The sequence below is a fragment of the Saccoglossus kowalevskii genome, chromosome 7 (genome assembly GCF_978046115.1).
Source record: "Saccoglossus kowalevskii chromosome 7, keSacKowa6.1, whole genome shotgun sequence".
Taxonomy (NCBI): domain Eukaryota; kingdom Metazoa; phylum Hemichordata; class Enteropneusta; family Harrimaniidae; genus Saccoglossus; species Saccoglossus kowalevskii.
The window spans coordinates 32,797,686-32,822,599 of NC_140647.1; the positions used below are offsets into that span (position 1 = coordinate 32,797,686).

Sequence of the window (24,914 nt, forward strand, 5' to 3'; positions counted from 1 at the left end):
TCATGTCAGACGCTATCAAACATCTTTGGTAGGTCAACACAACGCATATATCATTTTGTTTCAATTTAGGCTCTCCAGAGAATGGACTAATATTATGTAGATATATATAACAAATACTAGTTCTCAAAATAAATAAATAGTTCATCTGAAGTCGAATTGAAACTGTGAAATATAATTTTTATATTTAGGCAGTTTTACAGTCTTGTATTTAATACGCTTATAGGTTGGTTTGGACCCTAAATTGTGGATTGGAACAATTAGACTTGAACTCCGAGCTGTGGATCTTGGCCAAACTTAAAGCAACCACAACCTCGGTTCGGGAATGTGGAGGACTGATATATGCATAAGGTGAACAATATTTTCAAATAATATTAGCGTATGCTTACTGAATGCCCTTCCTCTCATGGTCGTGACCAGTATTTTATAATACCTTTATCATATCAATTGTACGATTGAAATTGGGTCAAGTTCATAGGATTATATGTGATCATGTATTTATATGTGTAATGCCCACAAAGAGAGTTCGTCTGTGTAAATGCACTGGGCATGGACGTTTATGGTTATTTATACATATATTATTGGTCTGTATATGATGGCTTCGTACCGTGTTCAAACGCCCACCTTATAAAACTGATTAAAATTCATACTAAATACACTGATATAATCTATCTTAAAGCTGAACTAATTCCAAAACACCCATGGCAAGTAATTGTATGCGTGTATACGCCGCAAATTCGTTGCCTTGGTTACTAAGTTCTTTTTGATAACCACGTTGTCTTTACATTTTTTTTCTCTTCTATATTAATAACCCCTTGATGGCTCGCTGTATTTGTTTGTTAAATGCACAGTTATTTGGGTCGCCAACGAATTGGTTTGATCGCCATATTCTCTAGACAACAGGTAAAGGGTTACAAGTGAGTACAATCAAGAATGTTGTAATGAATTAATATGCAACTACGTAATCAATCCAGGATTCTGTGTCATCACTAAACGGCTGTTTCCATTACTTCAATACATTACCATGGGAACACGCATGTACAAACTGGCATGTTGGAAAGGCTTTCCTACATCATTTCAGACCGATTGTCAAAGTCTCGCGATCATAGACGACATCTTGTCTGCATGTCAGTTGAATGAAGATGATATGATGTGCAATAGAAACCGACAACAATAAGCTATTTTATGATGCAGCAATGAACAAAACAGTCATACATAGACAATATAGAGTAAATTTAATGAAATGTCAGTACAGGTATAAAATTATTACAATGTCAGGTTTAGCTGTGAATGTGGATAAACCTCTAAATTACCTGGTAACATTGAGCACAAACAAACAAACAAACAAACAAACAAACAAACAAACAAATAAATAAATAAATAAATAAATAAATAAATAAATAGGGATACAATTATGACAATGACTTTGGTTATACTAAACAGCATTGGATGGACCCTTGTACCAACAAATGCCCGTGTATAGATAAAAACAATATATCTATAATTTATAATGTAAGTAAAGATATAAAACATAATTTGGGCTATGTTTACCAAATCAACCATTTACTGTCACCAGGCGGCTCGATAGAGGGCGCCACATCTGCTTAGTCCTCAGTTCTGCTCTGCCATATAAAAAATCTGCGTGAAATACTGCACACTGAATACACACGTGTAAAACCACGTCATTGTATGTGAAACTCCTCATGTGATATAAGTTTAAATCGAAAACTGATTATAATTCGTCACTAAAGTATGTACAATTTACTCAGTTTGTTCGCGTCTGATTGTCAGTACATGTATAATAATACTAGTACTCTTAGATCACTTGTTGGACTAATATAGCAACGCTCGCCCGTCAGTTATTAGCAGATTGATAATTGGTTTAACTAGCCCAAAACAAATAACACACTCTATCAAATGCTTCCATGGTACATTGTTGTGTCAAGATATGTAACGTCTATCTGACACGTCTGAACATTTAAGTTATATTTACACCATTGAATGGTCATGGTGTTCAGTTCATTGTAAAAACTATAACTAAGAATTTCTCAGTGTCCTTGGCGTTGACTGTACAGACGGATTGCTTAATTATGTGTAATGAACCGACTAACCATCTACACTCTTGTATCGCTCCGTTGAAATCCACGTCCATTTTACTAACTCACTAACTACATACTAAATAAAAAAATGCGATTTGTATTTTATCATAATGTAACATGAATCATCATTTGAAAAAGGTAATATATAAAAATATCAACATTTAATAAAGACTTGTTATAAAGTGATCTGATTCAGACTACTGTGACCACAGTCAGCTGACGCACACGTGATAATAAAATAAATGCGATATTTACTATATGGGGGCCGCCATATTGAATGCGGCATAAAACTAAATGAGAGACAACTTGTATCATATTTAGTTTTATGCCGCAATCAAGATGATGCACCCCCCCCCCCATATAGTATATATCGCATTTATTTTATTATCACGTGCGCGCCAGCTGACTGTGACTGTGACGTCATGTCCTTGGCAACGATTGGCAAAGTCCGTGATATGGATTGACTTCCCACACATTTGCAGGGTTACCTCTATGTTATTACGTCGTGTACTGCCACATTACTCGGTTTAAACTTCCGCCGATGTTCCTCTGGGTAGGTGATTGTACTCAGCGGCACTCTGATGAGGTTTTTACTCTCACTTGTCATCAGCAGACTCATTGCCGAGGCTATACAGAATGGAAACGCCAGAACTGGTAACGGTGTCAACATGCCCACCATGCCTGCACACACAGCAGTCGCAAACACGGCTGAAGGTAAAACCAGTAAGAATGATGATATCAGTATAAAGAAAATTTGTCGCGCTTTATGCGCATCATAAAATATAAATGTCTATCAATACTATTAGAAGAAGCAAACACACAAGTAAAATCTAGTATTAGGTTTTTCTTGTGCCTTCACCAATGATGTATGTGATTCTGAATGGTGTATTGACAAGATTATGGAATTTGAAATGTTAAAATAATAAATATATTAAAATTTTATATTAAAATGCACAATCACGATATGATCTAGTCTTGTTGCGTAGTTTAGTTAATGCACTACTGTCTAATGACAAACGTCATATAATACCATATATGTTAGAAGAATACCGGAAAAATAGGCTGGACGTAAATGCAGTGGCAGTGAAATGTGTATAAGACTTTGTAAGTTATTTTACTTGCACTTTTTCTATTAGTGTGAGTTCATATCGTCACGCTCATTGTATACATGTGCCCAAAAATACAAATATGACGCAAATACACCGTGCTCACTTCATCCCTTTGTCTAGGGATACAAATGCAACGTGTAATACATCATTCTTATAGCATTATTTTGTCAATGGATGACAATTTTAATACATCGTACTCCTTCCTATATTTAAGACACACATACAAGGACACTGATAGTATCAGTAAGTCAAATACCCTCACCTGAAAACAGTGCTAATAAATGAGATCTCCAAGTCAATACATAAAAGAAACCACCAATGCACGAACAACTCAACATCGCATTGTATCCCCACTCACCGGCGTATATTTGTGAAGGCGGTACAGCTAAAGCCATTCCTATAAAACAAAACAGGAATATTCACGTTATGTACTGTTTCTATGTAATACATGTATCAGCTATATATACATATTTATTTAAAACTCTCAGTAAGTCATGTGACTAATTGCTCAAACCATCCGATATTGCTGCAATTCAGTCTTTGTATGAAGACTGTAAACCGCCAAACTTGTAGTCATTTAGATTAGACTCGTCTAGACTAGACTAGACTAGACTAGACTAAGACTAGACTAGACTAGACTAGACTAGACTACACTACACTACACTACACTGCACTGCACTACACTACACTACACCGTACTACACTACACTACATTTCACTACACTGGTTTGCAAAAAACACAAACCGACCTGTGAATATTCCTAACAACGACCCCAACAGCGCATGCCCAAATATAATAGGTGAACAGACGAGCATGGAAAAGGTGATGAGAGAGCCGGATATGACGTTGTCGCAAGCATAACACTGACCAATACCACGGGGGATTGATTTCAGAATCTGCAAAAAATTACAAAAAGAGAATTAAAAATAACACCAGTCCTTGAGCTTAAAATGATAAGTTAAGCGTTTCACAACGTACTCCTGGTGCTTAAAGCAGATATGCACTCAAAAATAGGAACCACCAATCACAAGTCAGAACAAAGCTTTACATGTTAATTTCCCCCCAAGACATTGTATTGCATGGGCTCACATTTCAATGTCTAATGCGGGCATGGTTATTAATTTCACTGCATGAAAGAATTGGATGGGAATCTATTTTTATTGTATTGTTAATAAATGTTGTTATACACTGAAAATACATACATAGTAATTACCAATCAACTGTGGATACTAGGGCGTTCTGTTACTGAAAAGTAAGAAGTGGAAAATCCCTAATGAACAGCACACTCAGTAATATCAGCATAATAACAGCATGACGCGTGTCGCCTTACTGAATACTGCCGGCGCTACTCAAGTGTTGATTTTCACACGCAATATAGTATTAAATGAAAGCAAATGGAGGCAGCGTTTCAGTGAAAGCGTGGAGCTCAAATTCGGTTCTAATAATTCATGCGTGAAGGCGACAAACAGCAACTCTATTAAGATATCACTATACGTATGGAGATACATTATGTGCCTAACTGACTCATAAACTCTGCTACTAGTATTTAAAGGGCGGTTGCCATTGCGCCACGCATGCACGAGATATGGGACTCATATGGACTCAGATGGTGACTTAACTGTTGTAGAAACATACCTCCATGCGCAGATCAACGAGTACAAACTGAGACGTTACTGAGCCTTAACTAGGTATTCATTATGCGATTGGAAGGTATCAAAAAAGTCGCCGGTGGGTAATTAGTACACGTTGAGCCCAGGTCAAACCTTATACGTGGGATTTTCCATTAGAAGAGGGCATTGGATTGTGGGAAAATCGATGTTTATCAACACAAATGTCACAGATGCGTAGCGTAACGATCACCGCCACACGCATATTTATTACCGTATTATAGATATTATTGGTTCGTATGTATATATATAGAGAGAGAGAGTCTTGATAATTGCTCTCCACGCTTAGTTCGAACATATTACTGGGCGACGAGACGTAGAAGACGGTAATCAGAACCAAATGATGACGATGACCAGCGGTATAACGTAACACAGTCGGCTTCTCTTAATTAAAAGAGCGCGAATACAAAATAACGGTAAAGTAACAACTAAGCGAAGGCAGAAAACACCGCTACTTATATACCCTCAAAAACTCGCCATACTTTCTAATGAGCTGGTGTGATATTCTCTCTCACGTCCGCAACAATGCGTGAGAGATTACTCATTGTATAAGTATTGTGTTTGTGTACAATGACAATGCACGTTAAACAGTGAAATGAGAAGCACCTCGAAATTAAAGGAATGAATTTAGAGAATATATGAACCATACGAAGTAAATACTAATATAACATTGCTAACAATAACATACAGTAAATCGAACTGTTCTCAACGAAATTTGAGGGGCAAAATCGCATGGCTTTCAACCTGATTTCAGCAGCCATTTGAGTCTGAGGTTTTTGGCTTATTTCCTGCAGTGGCATATCAATCAGAGGCTCATTGATTACTTATTTGGCGATTCAAATTGTTGTTGTACATATCACGAAGCATTTAGAATACAATAAATACAAACAACCATAACAAATAACAAAATTAGTAGATATAAGGTATAAGCAAAGGTAAACACTAATTTGCATGTATGGACACGATGAAACTGAATGAGTCCGCGGAACTTTGTGATGGTAAAGTATTCCGCCAACTTCTACTGACTCGTTTGCATTAATAATACGTATGACGCATGGTATGGAACTTCAGCGCATGTTATCGTAGACGAATACTCGTACTTTGTATATAACGCTCACCTCAATCCAATCAAGTGAGTGGCCTTCCCACATGTCCGGGGAAACACCCGACGCCTGGGCAAAATGCGCATTATATGGACCAGTGCCGGCTATAAACAAAAACGTTGCGATGTTGAATGGCAGGTTAAATGCTGGAATTGTCCACTGTCCTAAAAGGTTTCCAAGTGCACTGGTTAACAACACGCTGAAAAGAGAGAGTAACAAGTCATTGTCAATGACACGTCCCCGTTCCGTTCATATTTGAGTGACATATACATTCAAAGCAGATCATGACCGAAATGCACCTGCATATGTACAACACATTGTGCTAAATCTGAACAAAATCCATCCATGCATGACTGAGATCTGGTTCTGGAATTGTGAAAATACGTGATTTTGATGCATTTTCGGCCTTAAAATGGCCATCATTCCGCTATTGTTAAGCAGATCATGAAACAAATGCACATATCTATTTGTGACATGATGTACCATGTGTGTGTGAAGTTTGAACTTGATCAATCCAGACATGTCTTGGATACGGATCCAGAACTGAATTCTTTAACAAAATGGCCGCCAGTCGGCCATTTCGAACTTGATCCGAAAAAAAAGACGTGCATCAAGGTCCTATTATGTTTAATGTATGTACCAAATTTGAACAAAATCCATCCATGCATAACTGAGATACGGGTCCGGAATGGTGAAAATGTGCGATTTCAATGCATTTTCGGCCTTAAAGCGGCCCCCATTTGGCTATCGTTAATGAGATCATGAAACAAATGCACATACATATTTGTGACATGATGTACCTTGTGTGTGTGAAGTTTGAACTTGATCAATCCAGACATGTCTCGGATACGGATCCAGAACTGAATTCTTTAAAACAAAATGGCCGCCAGTCGGCTATTTCGAACTTGATCCGAAAAAAAAATGACGTGCATCAAGGTCCTATTATGTTTAATGTATGTACCAAATTTGAATGAAATCCGTCCATGCATAACTGAGATCCGGGTCCGGAATGGTGAAAATGTGCGATTTCAATGCATTTTCGGCCTTAAAGCGGCCGCCATTTGGCTATCGTTAATGAGATCATGAAACAAATGCACATACATATTTGTGACATGATGTACCTTGTGTGTGTGAAGTTTGAACTCGATCAATCCAAGCATGTCTCAGATACGGATCCAGAACTGAATTCTTTAAAACAAAATGGCCGCCAGTCGGCCATTTCGAACCCGATCCAAAAAAAAATGACGTGCATCAAGGTCCTATTATGTTTAATGTATGTACCAAATTTGAACAAAATCCGTCCATGCATAACTGAGATCCGGGTCCGGAATGGTGAAAATGTGCGATTTTGATGCATTTTCGGCCTTAAAATGGCCGCTATTCGGCTATCGTTAATCGGATCATGAAAAAAATGCATGTGCATATGTCCCATATAATGTGTAATGTATGAGTGAAGTTTGAACTTAATCGGTCCATGCATGTTCGAGATACAGGTGATCACGGACGGACGGACGCACGGACGGATGCACGGACGGAGGACGGACGCACACAGGGCAAAACATAAGTCCCCATTTTCGGACTGCGTCCGAACGGGGACTAAAAACAAATGACGAGTAAGCGAATACCTTAACTACTGGTGATAAACATGACATTTACATGAAACATCTTTTTTGTTGTCGTTATTATCTTCCAAATGAACCAATATGATATATATTTTGAATTTTCTGCACTTGTTTCACGGAAATCTGGGTTTCTTAAAGTGACAATAGCTGTTGAACATGTTTTGTTTAAATATATCCACACAGAGATGACCAAATCTCACCGAAATATTGTTTTAGACAAAAGTGACCCCACATAAGGATATGTCACATCAACTGCGATATGAAAATTAACGTTCGGGTAGTCGCCATTGTTGAAATCGGTCACGTGATGAGTTCGTATAAAAATGTCGCGAACACATTTGTACTAGTCTATTATGTTTTAAGCAAACGGTGAGTAAGCAAAAGGGTTTAATCTTATCAAATCAAATATTTTTCACTTGGCATATCCAGGTATGGTTAAACACCGACTGCTTTCGTGGTTAGATGTAATTTCAAGAGAATACAATCGTTGACATGGGTGATTTTTCAGCTAATTAGAGAATGGAAGGTACCTTCCATGATCGGAGTATGTAGCCTTAGAAGAGTTGTGCGTTGTCTGTATCGTTTTGATCTCAGTTTTGTACAAAGTTACAAGTAACACTTTGTAATGCATATAGAACACTTTTAGTGACTGCTGATTACTATGATTAGAACCATTTAAATGTTCATTACGTTACAGGAGTAACAGAAAAACAGGCTGGGGATGCTGTCGTGTAAATGTTTTAATAAAGGTTGAAGTCACCAGGAAAATTATGTTTGTATTTTAGTACATATCGACTATTTTGTCAGTATGATACCGCTTTCACTATTGGTTCGTATGGTGAAATTATCATATTGCATATTGTAGGATGGACTTAATATGGTGGAGAAACTGTTACCCTACTTTATTTGAAAAAAAATGTGTTCTGTGGATTTATTTTAATAATGTCATTTTTTGAATACTATTATCACAATCATCACAAAATACGGTATTGTACCACCAAAACAATGATGTTTTCTATTACCATAGAAATATAGCCCCATAAGTAAACCAATCAACGTAGTAACGCGATTTATGACCACCTTTATTGAACAAAAACGAGTATGTTACTACTTTTCTCCTTACATGGCAATAAGCACACAAGTCTTAAAAGTTACATCCTGAGATTTTATAGAAAGCTTCATTGCGAATTATAGTGTGACATGGCTATACCATATTTTGTATGTATTTGAGTACACATTATCTAAAAAACATAATTCCATATTTCATGTCTTGGTAGTGATTATACAAGACGTCTGTTTTTATTACTTGAAGATAACAATATCCATTTTTTTAAGGATTGGGAGATATGTATTTTATGTCCGATGACACATTTGTTTTATGAACGGGTTCAGCCATGTTACCGGTTTGCGTAAAATTGGTGTTGACAGATAAATGGAAATCCGGAGACATGTGTCACGAACTCTTCTCTCAATTCATCACGTGCTCGTTTATCGAATGGCGCCAAAACATGCCAATGTGACTATACTACTCGAACCTACAACAACTGACTTGAAATCGTGTTCCACTCAATGCGTTGCAAAGCAATTTGTGATGGAAATATGTGATCGTAAATGCATTGTATAGATCCAATAGATGGCTTACGTATAAGTCAGTGGTTGTAGACAGTGTTTTGTATAGAGGCAAGTACGTATATTAGATATAAGTGCTTCTTGCAAATATAGTGGACTAGTTTAATCAAACCAGTAATCATTTCAAGTTTTCGTTTGTTTTTAAAGCGTTGGGGGTCGTCACATGCGCATGCGCGGGAATTGAGTCTCAATCGATGATAACAACACACGCTAAAAATGTAAATGCTCATGGGTAGAAGCTTGTTTGTAAACACTGACACTCTATGGCCATCTGGCGCATGCGCAGGTGACGATTCCCCCGCTTTAAATTGTTCGTGTTGTATGCAGACAAGTTATATTTCACAAACTGAACAAGCCGCTCAGATACAAACAAACCGGTTTGTTTTGCTTGCAGGTAATTCAGAACAAATCACATTGCCCACAAGAGTTAACTTGGACATTTAATCCTCAATGGATTGCCACAACATTCTAAAATAATTGAATACCATTCAGCAATAATGCCCATGGCATTTTATGTATACACTATCAGTATGAACGGAAATATGAAGAGAAGTATCATATAACAACAACAACTCCGTTCAGGACTTAGTATAATACGTGATTAAATAATTAATATATGTCGGTTTGAAGCAATAATATTGCTTTCTTATTCACGATAAACGCACATCAACTCATTGACCACAGGGAAGCAGAAGGATTATAAAATATTGATATATTTTATACCGCTGGAGCAATATATCATTAATGAAATATTCAAATATTTAAGTAATTAAGATGAGAAATATCGCTCTTAAATTGACGATCAGGAATAGTGCATTACATACAATCGAGGACTATATTTGTAAAAAAATGGCGTTATTTTTGTGGTATTTCAAATAAGATCCATCCATCCTCAAAACAAGATATAAATATTGCTTTTAATATACTTGAAATAGCATCATACTAATACATGATCAGACGTAGATGTTATTCCATCGCCACAAAAACACGTGGTCATCTACTAAATTTATTTGCTGGCCGCACCTTTTACTTGCGATGGTGAAGTGCATATCCATATAATTTTATAACTTAAAGTTTTTGAAAAAGCACCATATTTTCGTATATTTAATACTGTGTAAATTACGCGTATTGTGAAATGCAACGCCAAGAAATCACTCAGAAATTATTCGTGTTTGAATGACGATTTTAGGAATTCTATGACAGTATTTGTACAATCATATCTATATAACTGTGCAGATAAGATGTATACATTGACACACGTGTAGATTTATTATGTAATTGACACAATAGTACTGTATATATATATGGATGAATTATCATATATATATATGCAGTGTTCGTTTATCAGCAGTGTTCGTTTATCAGCGAGCAAACATTATAACTTCTAACTCACGCAAGATGTTATCATCGCGATGTATCTTGTGGTCAGGGCTATGTACCGCTGATAATTCATCCATTCAAATTTACGCTAAAACGTGTATTAGAATAGAACAATGCAAACAGTACCCAGAAAATATGGAAACGCATAGAACAGCTCTCTATAATATTGTTTGTCGTCTCTCTGTATCGATTTCACGAGTGTTTCAGATAATGTACTACTGTCTCTTATCTTGAAGACGAGTCTCATGTGCCCTAAAACTCACCAGGGACTGATTTTAGGATGTGCAACGTTTGAAATAATCTTACACGTTTCTATATGCAGGATTGCAGGTTTGAAAAAGACCAGTTTTCTATATGTTACACATGTCTTCAAAGTGATTAGATCTGTTAAAAGGAGAAGAATCGTACCGTTGCTGACATCCACTTGATCATTGTTACGAGTTAACCACAGTGAAAAATACCATGAATGGATAAAAAATTAATTGTCAACAAAGACTAAAAAAATCAGTTTTATAAACAACTTAAAATCAGCGTATACACGCGATGACGCCTACACAAGTATAACGTGAGCGTGAATTCTCTTGGCAATCCCCATGACGTGCGGTGTGTATTTTGAATATGACAAAAAAGGATATTATGCGTAGATATACTGCAAAATGCTAGGGATAATGGTTATTTCCAAATGAATAGCTTTCCCTGGTGTATATTTTGAGTAGTATTGAGCTTCAAGAATCACGCCACAAGGGACATTTCGAAGATCAACACAGATTAACGATTAATAACAAGTAATATATTACCAGCGAACACGGCGCATATATTAGGAACAGTTTTACTGAAACAGCAACTTAAAACAGTTGTTGTAGTTTTTACCTTCGGGAATATGAATAATACATACTATATTTCGCCCCCACATCTTTATAAGTCTTTACGAGCCGTCCGAACATAATTTGAAAGCTATGTATATTGATTATAAAGCTATCGTGAATGGTTTATTCACTTTGCTATCTGATATTATTACGATACACCATAATGAAGCAGATTTCGTGGTTGATTTACGACGATTTCCCATAAACAAACTGATGAGCTACTTTGAACGAACAATCACAATAGTGATAAAACACATGTGTTTATACAGTACTGAAATATAACGTGATTTTGGTGCCATCAAGTCACCTTGACGAGTGTTATTATAGCTCGAAACCTATAAGTGCACAGTTCCAGACATGCTGTAGTCTGATTTATTCAGAATTAAAAAAGTCAAGACGTTTAAATATATGTAGTTTAGAGATGAGATGTGTGAGGTAGTTATCGACTGTGTCCAACTGGTGCTAACACTTGTATTCAATGGGGTAGCGGAGTTTAAGCACATGAGTTATTAATCAATACGGCACATGAGAAAGAAGGTATGGCATCTAGGAAACATTGTAGCAGAGAAGTCCCCAGGTAACGTTCATTGAAACATTGCTTGCAGGGAAAAATGATAGAGAACAACAAAGTTAAATACAAATTATATATAATCAGATGCGTTTAGTTGTAACAGTGTGCGGCACAAAGTTGCGAAATGTCAGTCATAAAGGCTGAACTCATCTAAATGACGAGATCCATCGAGCGTGTTGAGTTTGGCAGTGTACAGCCATCTGACGTAAATGGAATACATACATGCAGAATATCTCGAGATCACCTCCTGCAAAACATGATTGAGAAACCTTACCGATTTGTAGTGTTGTGCATAATGCATGTCATCTTTCAGTGAATCCATGATTTGCTCTTGGGCATGCTTTGCGTTCCTAAAGCAGTCATTATTAATCTAGGAATATATCAGTAACAAAATCACTGGAACACTGATGATAAAATGTCATCATGGTTCAACGGCAATGCCAGCAACGAGTATGTATCAGACATCATTCTCTTGCAAGAATGAGAACTCACAGTTAACTAGGAATATGGAACACCTATGCACATATGACCTCAACCCCTGAAGCATTTATAACAGCATGACACAGCTGCTAAGCGTATATCAAATTAACATGGAATCGTTTCTTGCAATGTTCCAGGGAAGAGCCGCCACACACTTTCCGATTCTAAACTCCTCGACGCACGATATTATTAATCAACGTAATAATAATCATGTGAACCCATGTACATGTATAATTTTGTCGCCATTATTTCAATTCGTATTAACAATTTTCGAGTTAAATCGATATAAATATAGTATAAATATCGATATGATGTTGTAAATAGTTCATTTTACATCAGGCTAGAGGCACTCATATGTGTTCATGTAGTCTTGAATCTAATCATGTTACTTGCGTGACATAGAACCTTGTTTCTATATCAATATCAGGGTTGTTTCTACTGTAAGATATCATAAAATATGATTAAATCTAGTACCTAAGTATTAACCGATCTATGCATATAACAACCTTGTTCGGGGTCCTAACAGACAAAAACAATTCATACTCGAATCATATTCAATTGGGGTTCATATAGTTCTTATATTTCATGACATCCACGATCCCAGGCATTTTAACATGTTTAAATCTGAAAAAATCGAATAACATCTCGGCTAACAACTGAATTTGTTGTCGTAGTGTGCGTTGGGCTTCAGTCGCTCGTTTGAAAAAAACAGCATGATGCAGATATTTAAGAAAGCTTTGTATCTAAGCAATTAAATACATTAAAGCCTTAACGTCACATTCTCAATTTGTATGATCTGCATCTCACTGACCAATGTAATCATTATAGGGCTTTGCATTTCGTACAGTTCAAGAAAAATCGTATGGACTTGAGTGATTAGAACAATAGCAATTATGATTATGTTTGAATTCCATTACTATGTCATCTTTATATTTTATATATTTCCCATGGTGAAACTTTACACCATGTACTACATTACATGCAGTTGCTTTCACGATGAAAAGTATATTTTTGCTATGACTTTCAGTAATTAAATTTGAATTCTACATTACATCAATATTAACAGTTAAAGTAGTCTATAGTTCATAATTGTCACGTTTAACATAAGCAATGCTTATTTCAAAACAAAAACAATACAGAAACAGCTTTCGAAGTTTCAACCATTTGACAACTAGATCCCTTGTTTTAGATGGAATATAATATGAGGTAATTACGAGGATACCGAAAAGTATGCACGAAGACAGTACAGCGGACTGACGAGCAGTGGAGGTCGATGCGACGGCGTACTGTCTGAGTGCATACTTTGCGGTATCCTCGTAAAAACCTTATTGTTATACATCTTTATACATCCCCAAGTGATACATCTAGGAATGCCGAAATCAAAAAGTTTAGAATAGAATCAGCGAATTCCTTTGGGCGGAGTCCAGTCAAACCCTGGTGGCAGCCATGTTTGTTTTTATTGTTAGAGGTCACATACGCGCGTAATCATTCTATATTAATGTAATTCGCATTTCCTAATATGGTAGGATGAAAATACCCCGTAAAATACCGCAAAATTACGCTGTAACTTACGGCGTTACGGTGTATAATAACACAATATACTACAATCTGTCTGTAACTAACTGCTTTAGTATTGGTCAACAGTATGTTGATTACATTGGAAAATACTATATGTCATTTTCTTGATGATCATAGAATAAAAGCAAATTAGCAGCCTCCACCTACTGAATTAGATTGGCCAATTTTATTATATAAACATACTTGAAAGATATGACATGAGTTTAATGGATGTTCTATAGTAGATGTATCTATACAATTTATCTTTTCCTTTCCAACTCCTATGCACAAAAATAGTACAGTATTTCTATTCTGTATTGCAATGATCTTTTTATAGCCACAATTTTGCGTTTTATTCAGATTCTCGTGGTATTAGTCTTTATTACAATCACTAAGACGGGTATAAACTTGTAAACATAACTTGGTTCTCGGTCTTTGTGACAGTTTACGAGATTCAATCCACAGAGGTTACTAATTGTAATCCAACATCTAATTAATTGCCTACACTGAACCACAGATTTGGATCTTGTTTTCAACCTTGGTAGAAGTGCCCTCTGAAGTTTATGATTGTAAAAACTATAATGGACTAATGAGAACTGAAAGCAGAAAGATGTATAAGACTGTCACGATACATTTCAATATTTGTCAGAAAAGACTGAATAAGGATGGTGAATAAGGATGATCACAAATTGATCATCTCATAATACTTTTCGTTACAAGACAATTAATACTGCAGGCAAATGTCTTATGGACAAATATAGATACAGTGTCATTTGTGAGCTGCTGTTTGTCTACTCTGCGTTCAACCCTACAAACCTACGTGCCTGCTTTTGTGTCGGTTGTTCATTTATTTCTGTGTCTCTCAACGCATCATGGGCTTATACAGCAGGTATTGTTAGTGGAAAGAACCTCCTTGTTCATTTTATATATGTATATTCATAATATATGTTCGACACGAAGTTGACGCATATACACTGTAGGTTAAAGTCGGATCCCTATCAAACTCTTCGGAGAGAAGAGGACGGGGGGTTGACTGTTTAGCATTGCATTGCATTGCAAACTAAATAACGGTGCTGCTTCAATGTCGCATACGCGTTGGCTTACCTACACATCGCAATTCAAACAATAAGCCCAACGACAAGTACACCAATCTCGCGAATTTTAGTTTTTAGGACTTCACACAATTCACAGTTGAGTTAAACTGAATGAAATATGTTGCACAAATGCATCGTCATGGCAAACAGTTGATAGTATAGTACGATGAATATTGATAGATTCGATAATGAATCGAAAATGCAAAATATGTGAGAACACGATGTGAGTGGAGAAATTCATGAGCCGATTTGCAACCAATTTTTCAACATCGACCAGGCTGTATTTTAAAGCGGGGAGTCGTCACCTGCGCATGCGTCAGATGGGCATAGCGTCTAAGTGTTTACTAACAAGCGTCTACCGATGAGCCTTAGCGTTTTTAGCGTTTGTTGTTATCGTCTCTTTGGACTCAATTCCAGCGCTTGCGCAGGTGACGACCGTCCCGCTTTAAGGTGTTGATATACTTGATGTACTTCTCTGTTGTGTACAATGCATATATTGTATTGCATTATTCGTTGGTATGGCGAATCACTTCAAATTTGCAAAGTTGTCGTGATCGATCATAAAACATGTGGATTGCATTCCAGTATATTCACAAGTATGTAATGTGATGCAATGTAATGTGGTATGGCGTGGATTAACATAAATGTGATCTTATTTATGTTATTTATATTCTAAAAAGTAAAACGTGCGTTATGAAAAAGTTATATGAGTCTAACATATTATAATATTGAAGTAGTACGTGTAATAATAGAGCAATAAATATAAATCATTACAATACACGCATCGCAAAATTATTATTCTGAAAAACAATTCTATCGAATACGCGTCATAAATCATGAATGATATCGTTATTGTGAAAGCACATGACACACATGACACAATCCAACAAATTAGAGTAAAACACCTTACATAAGTTAAATCTCGCAAATGTATATGTATATTTACAAGATATACTACTAAGATGAAAACTATGCACAATGCTTACCTAAACGAAGAATATAGCATAACTGGGAACACCAAATAACCATACCACGATTCTTCGGCGGACTTTGCTGTAATCACCAAACCTGTCATCAACCCTTGAAAACAAATACTGCCGTTTTCTATATCGTTCGTGCTGAGTGCCATCGCCAACGCAGTTACCTGGGAAGTCACTATCCCTACCATGCCGTTGATCGCCATCCATTGATTCTGCACAAGCAGCGCAGCAAATATGATAGTGCCGCTGATTGGATTATTGAGGAAAATAGGTTGGCCATACCCTCGTACACAACCGACAACAAAACGTAAGACAAATGGTTTATCCTGTAACCAGTCCGTTAGTGGCTGGACATTTCCCATCACGTACCTACTGAAAGCGTTCTCCCTAACCATAGCGGTCGATACAGACCGTCGAACAGAACCCGCTTCTACGTCAGACATTTTTCTCCGGTGCCAATGTTTCTTAAAAAATAGACGAAATTATTTATCGGAACTGAACTGTTTCAACATTACAGTGACATCAGTACGAACACACATACTCAGCAATGTCATTGTTTTTTTGTTGTCTTCTGATTTTCCATGCGACTTGTCAGAAAAGTTTCTCAGAACGTTACCTGGAGGTGCAAAAGAAAAAGTTGATAATTTACACCATTCCAAATGCTCGCCTTGCTAGTACATTGACGAATTGTATCAGACTCGCATAAACGAGCAGAAATGAAACACATTAAAACAAGCTATGCAGGCGGACAGATATACAGTCAGCAATACGTCAATCTTATATTGATGAGAAACTCAGTTTGTGGTCCACAGCTATTAAATAAACCTGTATGAGACCGATCAATTTTGCGTTTCTGCTCTGTCAAAAACACGTTCGTTGGTAATTTACTAAGAAATAAATGTAGCGAAAGATTTAAGAGTAAACTTTAGGGAAAAAAAAAACATTAGGAAGTAATTGTTCAAGTTTAAAGGGTGGCAGTCATCGTGCCGCGTCCTGTTTGATATGGGACTCCTAGCGATGTATACAACGCGTGTAAAATACATTGTTTATTGATATGAAATTCGAACACGCGCTGCGCGACGACCACCGCGCTTTAAAAAACGTTCACGTTGACAGTGCATGTGCAGTATATTATAATTTCAATACGCATGCACCAAATGCTCTCAAAAAACTGTCCCCGATTGTAAGAGATCTATCTCTTCCAGGCAAAGCTTATTAAACTCGTCATTACGGTCGCTATTGATGTGAGTTTACAACGCAATAGGAAGGCAATGCGTAATTATCATGCCAACATAAACTATAGACATAGCAGCAATTATATTTACAATTTATTTTATTATTTTGACTGTATTTCTCCTAAATCCATCTTGATCTAAATACGTATTGATGGCTTGATATAAAATATAAAACAAGTACTAAAATGAGCTAAAACGAGAAGTTTTGGGCGCAAACCGTACGCCAGATCCATATTTCATGAATCAATTCAAGGTTTCTTTTTAGCGTTTTAATAATATTTTTTCTGCCAACAACTGTGCACCGCTGTCATATCGTCATACTCTGTAAAAACTAACAATTGGTAATACATCAGTAAATATTTGTATAAGAGCAGTCAATGGTGAAACTAATTTATTTGAATGACTTGTAAAAGCTTGTGTTATGCTTCACAAAGACAAGGGGGAATCCGATGTCTTCAATCATGCACTGGTTACATTTGTCCTGTCAGAAACAGTGCTTGAAATATCCCAACGGATTTCAATCCAAACCCAGAAATGTGCATTGTATAACGTTTAATTGAAATCCATTACGTGATTCTTGAGATATCCATGGAAAATAGGGAAATTGGCTAATTATTTTGCAAAGTGAGCAAATAATATGTAAACCTGACAAACGGGTATTGGGATAATGGTTGAATAGAACACACACAAAATGTAATTGGAGTTTAATTAAACTCAATTACAATGCAATCCAACATAAAATTGCGTCATCTTACAATACAGTCAAATCAGTGAGAACAAATCTTGAAATTCTAAATTTGATAAATCAGTTGCGACATCGAGTGAACTGCCGCAATATTACAATTCATTTATGTATGGATGATTTGGAAACTCGTTTTTTCCCGGAAGCGGTACATCATTAAAATCAGATTTTTATTAACACAAACGTATGTGACACACTGAACGTCGCAATGTATATATAGAATATCCACAGTTATATTTTGCAATTTTTACAATTTTGAACTTATAATAATAATAATCATAGTGTAAATATTGTATAAATATACAATTGAACAACAAAATCATCAACATACTTGTTATCCATTGTATGTTACAAGTAATACAATTACCGGCACATTGTAAACATACAAATACGCAACATATAAGACGAGAACTTACGACCACGGGAAATAACTACGCCACACTAATCGTACATGTAGGATGATATCAATTTTCAAATCAGACCTATCATTCTTTCACTTTCATTCAAATAACTCGCCTGTATTAGATCATAGAACATATACAGCTCAGACAGTTTTACTTACAAAAATCAAATTAATTATTTATATTTATGGGCAACGTAATTGTAACATGTAATAGAAGAACCTATTCAATTTGACTGCAGCGGAAATAAGTCATCTATCTGTTATATCTATACAAATTGAGACATCTATTATTATTGATAAACATAGGTAGGATGTACACACATTTTCAAAATACGGAAAAGAGGACAGAAAAAATAGGTTAATATATTCATGTGATATATACATGTAGAAAGTAAGTAGGAGTCATACAACGGAATCATCTGCTTACCCACTTATTAATCTATTCGAATTATAACAGTATCCGGTTGAACGGGATTCACTTACGTAGATTGCATCATATAGGCCTTTGTATGAATATCACATTATATTCACACCCTTCATATCCAGTGACTTTAAGTGTTGTAAATTTCAGAAATACTAGTAATTCATGTATTCATTGGGTCAGAAGTCACTGCGATAACAATGTAATGCTACTTATATACAAAATAGTCAAACTCACAAAATATATTATTGGCTATATTAACACACACAAAACAAAAACAAAAGCGGGCCTAATTGTTATCTTTTTAAAGTTTTATTCAGCACCTCGTTGTCAAATTGGAAAACAAATTTTACTTGTATTGCTCAAATTTTCGATCACCTCGATGTACCGCGAAAATATCCTGCATGTACACATGCCTGGGTCTTACTTCTAAACTATGCTTTTCTATTCCTGAATTTCTAAAGCTATAGCACGAATCTGTCAAAGGGGTCGAAATGAGAGTGCTTACTATGTAAGGCCAACTTTGGTGCGGTTATTACATTTTGATTTACAGTCATGAGTTTTAATTCGTGATGACGATTGAAACGCAATATTCAGGTATAATTGCAGTCTTTTCCCTTATCACGTTTAAATTTCTGTTACAATAAATATATGATACACTAATATTTTTTATTATCAAATAATTGTTTCTGTTATAATGTATGCTTTGTGATTAGTTTCAAGCATTGTACCCAGGAATGGGTAACAGGTAACCATGGCAACGCAAATTCCAGTAAGTGACAGATATAATAATGTCAAGGTTATCTACCGCATCATAATAGTAGAATTCAGTTGATTCGAATTATATTTGCTACATTTTCGGCGGCACACACCTTCCACCAGATTGCTTAAATATATATATGTACATTAAGTTCCGCGTTTGTGACGTCAACGTGTGACGAGTGTGATTTACATACATCAATCTTAGGTTTCCAATTAGACAATACACCACAAACGCAAACAATTTGAAGTAATGGGTAACCGGTAGTGATGCTTTTAACAGGCATACATCAGTCTGTCACGAGAAATGTTTTACCACCAACGTTCTACACATTAAACGTGTTTGCGTCTGTGTAATATTCAACACGCAACGTCCATTTATTTATCCATCCACGCTTTATGCTTTGAGATATAATTTAACAAGGTAGACCGAGTACTATAGACAATCTTTGCTCGGTGGTACAATGGAGGATGTAAGCAATATTTAATTTGAGTAAATGAGGATTAACTGAGTGCATCAAATAGTAGACCGTTATTACTAAATTATATTTTGAGTTGAAATAAAAATGTAGTTATTATATTATTATACATGCTTTTGGTGAGTATATTGAGAAACATAGTATTCAATATTCAATGTTAAAAGATTTTTTTTTTAATTTTCGAATTTCCAAATAGAATACATTCAAAATTACTAAATGCCAAATTGACAGGCATGACGTGTTTTACCACTAATGTATCAATATTTTCTCCTCAGATACAGACATAAGCGTTTTAGTCAACTAAGTCGTCAGAAGATATATACGGTAGGATGGAATCATTCACGGGTCAATTATCTCGTAGGTAATAATGCCGTCGAAACTAGCAAGGAGAAATGTGCAATAAATCACAATGATATTATAAAATAAATTTCATTGCGAACAACGTTAATATAATGCACTGTGTTGTTAAGGTAGAACTGTTTCTAGCCATAAAATAAGTGAATTATTGATACGATGCTAACTCTGCTATACCCTTGAATCATTTCTGCTTCAATGTGCATGCTGTTAGTGAATGCCGATTATCCCTCCGTAGGTCCATACATATGTGAATAATTTAAACCAACTAACCAACCAAGCAATATTATTTAAAAAAAATCCAATTGAAGGTTTTGTGGATTACTGATGAGGGGCTCATTAAGAAAGATACATACTGCGGTATAAAGTATACCTCCACGAGAATGGTTCAGCAATTAGGATCGAAATGAGCACTTAGATACTTAAAACCTAAAAAAAACAGAATTTGATTATAATTACCAATTCCAAGGACATTGAATGTGATCTTGGTTTCGAATTACAGTCAACAGTAGACATGTCAAATTTAGCTTCAGATTAAATCCATTCACGTCACCATATCTGGCTACGTTGACTATTGCGTCCGACTTACGTGAAAACAAATCTTGAACATAAGCAATTAGCGCCTAAAATACTAGAGAAGGCAATGTCCGATAAAACGGAAAGCCGTCCTTCGTCTTCTTTATTTGCACGTTGAATTCAAATCAATTACAAAACAGCTATACATGATTATCTCAATTTGGGTTGCGGAGATTCGACGTAAGCTATGTCAATCAATGCGGTAATATTCTAGTTATTGAATATAATTTACCATTTAAAACATACAATCCATACATGACTTAACATATAATCAATTACATCAATCGTGTTTTATTGCAATAGAAACTTTAACATGTTCATTAATAACACTATACAAGAAATATAAGTGACTGTAACCAAATTCTGTGTTTATTGGTTCATATATACTTTAGATCTTCCGGGAATTGCAGACAACCAGGAGCTAAAAATACAAGGCTGCTAATAGTGATAATAAAGTATATTTATTATTTTGATTAGAAATCAGGTAAGACAACTGAAATATATGAGAAGTCGAAGACTAAATCATTAAACCATAAATAATACTAGTGATAATACGTTTTATCATATGGCCAACTGTGATTTTCAAAATGACAGAACTATGCTTTCGAGCAATATGCTAATTTATTAAAATGAGGCATTTGTTTGCTTTTACGGTCGCTGACGGTTATGGATATTAGGCAGTAATATTATCCTTCTATCGACCTCTTTTTCCAAAATAAACTTTCAGTAGATATTATTACAAGTCAGTGTAATTTTACTTAGTAGTATTAGTTGTTATGCAGTTAGATATTCACGTGACAATGCAATACAAACAGTACCAGCCGCTCGGTTAGATTGTCTTTCTTCGTGTAATCATAAAATGGCAATGCTTAACGTGTATACTGTGACATTTACCTTATCCTATCCGCATATTATTTGTCAGACTAAACGTCACAACCGTAAATAACTGTAATAATAATATTACATAATCGTATTACCATTTTTCTTTTCAATTAATTGCAGCAGACACATTCGGCTCACAACACAGGAAATCATAAAATGCAAAAGTATGTGCGAACGAGGTGGCGCTGGTGATCGCGGATTTAGGAATATTCATACTAAATTCAAGTTTAAAGTAAAGAAAGAAACAGAAGTAAAGAAAGTAAAGAAAGTAAAGAAAGTAAAGAAACAACATTTCCATTTAATTTAAATTAAATTTGTTTCTGCTACAAAAATGATATTTCAACAATCACAGAAAGGGAAATTAACACATAAACATTCGTTTAAAGGCCCAGGTATACTATAAATACGGTCCTAAACAATAGGGATTATTTCCTTGCTTGTCACGCTGTAGTAAACAGCTCCAGCCAAGCCCCGGTAATAGCGCGTTTTCTCGAACTTACAGGTCGATTATGTCATGCCAAAGTGGATGCATGCGACTATGAATATCACAGCAGTGACTGTGTGTAGTATTTATGACAATAAATAGTGTACGAGCTGAGATTTTGGCAGATAAAAGTCAAAAACTCAAACCGGGGAAAGGGACACGCTACTAATCTTGAATAATTAACTACTGTCAATCAAAGTCACGTGATGTTGGACCGCTGAAACAGGATGCGTCATAGGCTATGCAAGTGATTAACAACACTCATTAGCATAGTCACATCTCCAATTCACACTTGCCCGGGGCTATTAAATACTATTAAATAACACTCTGCCGCAATGAAAAGCATTTTCCCACTTCGTTATGAATCGCTATTCTCCCATCCCTAGGTTTGAAACCACTGATTCAGTAGAGTAACATTACGTACCATTGTTTACAAATCTGTGAGATACCAGCTACTGTTAGATGCTGAATATGAATTTAAGCAAGCTTTCTAAATTACGCTAGATTTATCAACAACACCCTCACCGAGTTAGGATGCTTTGTTTGTTTTAGAAGCCACATTGTAGGTATATTTTTTAAGAGATTAGACCCTGCCCCAAGTATCATATTTTGTTCCAGCTAACACGGCATATTTGACAACATATTATGTATTTACCTTGTTCCGGGAGTGATGTTTCACATATAATTGTGTTTTTTTTTTTACAAATAGACAGTGTTCGATACCATTTTTAACATTTCGGAGCTGGAACATAAACAAAAAACTAAATTGTAATATTTAAAAAAAATAATAAGGAACGTTAAGGTAAGTGTCCATATTTTAAATTTAGTATTACCTCAGTTTGTGTAAATTAAATTTAAAATGTTCACACTATTTAAATGTGTTATCTTATCCAGGTAAGTGTATCCAGTTATTTGTATGGTACTTAAATATTTAAGTAAGTTGAAAGTGGCACCCCATTTGTATAATAGAACAAATCACAATAACGACATCGACATAGCATGTAAATTTCACATAGATAAAGTAAAACCTTAGGAGCTCCTGTAAAACACTTTGAAATAGCTACATACAATTTTATCGAATTTAACTCAATGCATGAATTAACTAATTTAAAAAAAATTTAGGTAAAGTACCAATAATCTTACTGAGAGAATATATTCTATTCTAATTAGCGACATTAGCTAAAATAACGTGCTAGCTAAAACGACATGTTTTATAGTATTTAAGTTTAAACTTCCCTGACTATTTGTATAACACGAAGTAGGAAGCATTAGTTATTTTTATTATCATCTTTCCAGTGCAAATCTTTCAAACACTTATATCAAATACTAGTAGCTAAAACTTTAATATACAAAGATTGATTGCTGTTTAAAAAAACTTTTATTTAGTAAAGCACATGGCGATTTGGCGTCATTTTTTAAACCAAATAATGCTTTTCGTTCTTTATGTACAGACTATGTTTTGTAAAAAATGCATTTTCACACTTTTCTTGGTAATTGTATTTTTTGTCAGTATCCTCAACTTGTGGTAGAATTACGAAATTGTACGTAAGAGACAACAGCATTAAGGATGCACGAATATTATTAGAGCTGCCTACGACCTATACCTTAATACAAATGGTTTGCTCAGATGTTTTAGCGAGTTTCGCTGATCATTATCGAAAAGAATTACGTAAACGTTAAAAGTAGTAAAATATACCCAAACAACGGACATTTACTTGATATACTTTCATGTATAATCATGTATTTGAAACCATAAATGATGAATTCTGCAATACAGACGCCGACGGAAGTAGTGCACGTTTTACAGAACACATCATACACGGCTTATACTCTATACAGAATGGTTAAGATGGTGATCATAATATATTACGATACGTTTTCGTACGTACAGACACTGAACATACCTGTGTGAGTAACAAAGTGCTTCGTACACCAACCTTCCACGTAAACTAAGACGTACTGCTTTACCAGCAACCGACGTACCATATGCGATTTAACTGCGTGCAGAAATACTAGAACATCGGGTCAGCTGACAACATTATAATATATCCCTATCTGATTGGCCGATAAATTACATAGCTCGTTCTCGTATTTATTTATTTATATATTGATGACACATCCATGCAATATTTGTTTATCGCGACATTTGTGTTTAAATAGCTGACTCACAGTTACCATAGGAACCTTGAGAACAAATACTGATATTAATCCCGTAAAATCATATACAAATCATCTACTGAAATATGTATGAAGACCTCTCGATACAGTAAATCGAATTTATGGCGCACTGTTATACATAATAGTACCGTACGCTGCGACGGAGCGTTCTCATTGGACGACTGGTACAACATGCTATCCAGTTATCAGACGATAACCTAGCAGTTTGGGGGGGGGGGCACAGAACAAACAATCGCGCGTGAATCA

The 24,914-nt window shown here is 35.6% G+C and overlaps 1 protein-coding gene and 1 long non-coding RNA gene across 2 annotated transcripts; both read right to left on the reverse strand.

The window, feature by feature from the left end:
- Positions 1 to 2,586: 2,586 nt before the first annotated feature.
- Positions 2,587 to 16,598, reverse strand: LOC100370953 (urea transporter 1-like). Its single transcript, XM_078008765.1, has 5 exons — positions 16,162 to 16,598; positions 5,992 to 6,175; positions 3,955 to 4,102; positions 3,468 to 3,602; positions 2,587 to 2,804 (listed from the first exon to the last, which is right to left on the reverse strand). The coding sequence occupies exons 1-5, from the start codon at positions 16,596 to 16,598 to the stop codon at positions 2,587 to 2,589; spliced, it is 1,122 nt and encodes a 373-aa protein (XP_077864891.1).
- A 6,577-nt stretch (positions 16,599 to 23,175) lies between these two features.
- Positions 23,176 to 24,486, reverse strand: LOC144350671 (uncharacterized). The gene is made up of 2 exons (XR_013420297.2): positions 24,395 to 24,486; positions 23,176 to 23,232 (listed from the first exon to the last, which is right to left on the reverse strand). It is a non-coding gene; the product is annotated as an uncharacterized LOC144350671 (long non-coding RNA).
- Between the last annotated feature and the right edge of the window lie 428 nt (positions 24,487 to 24,914).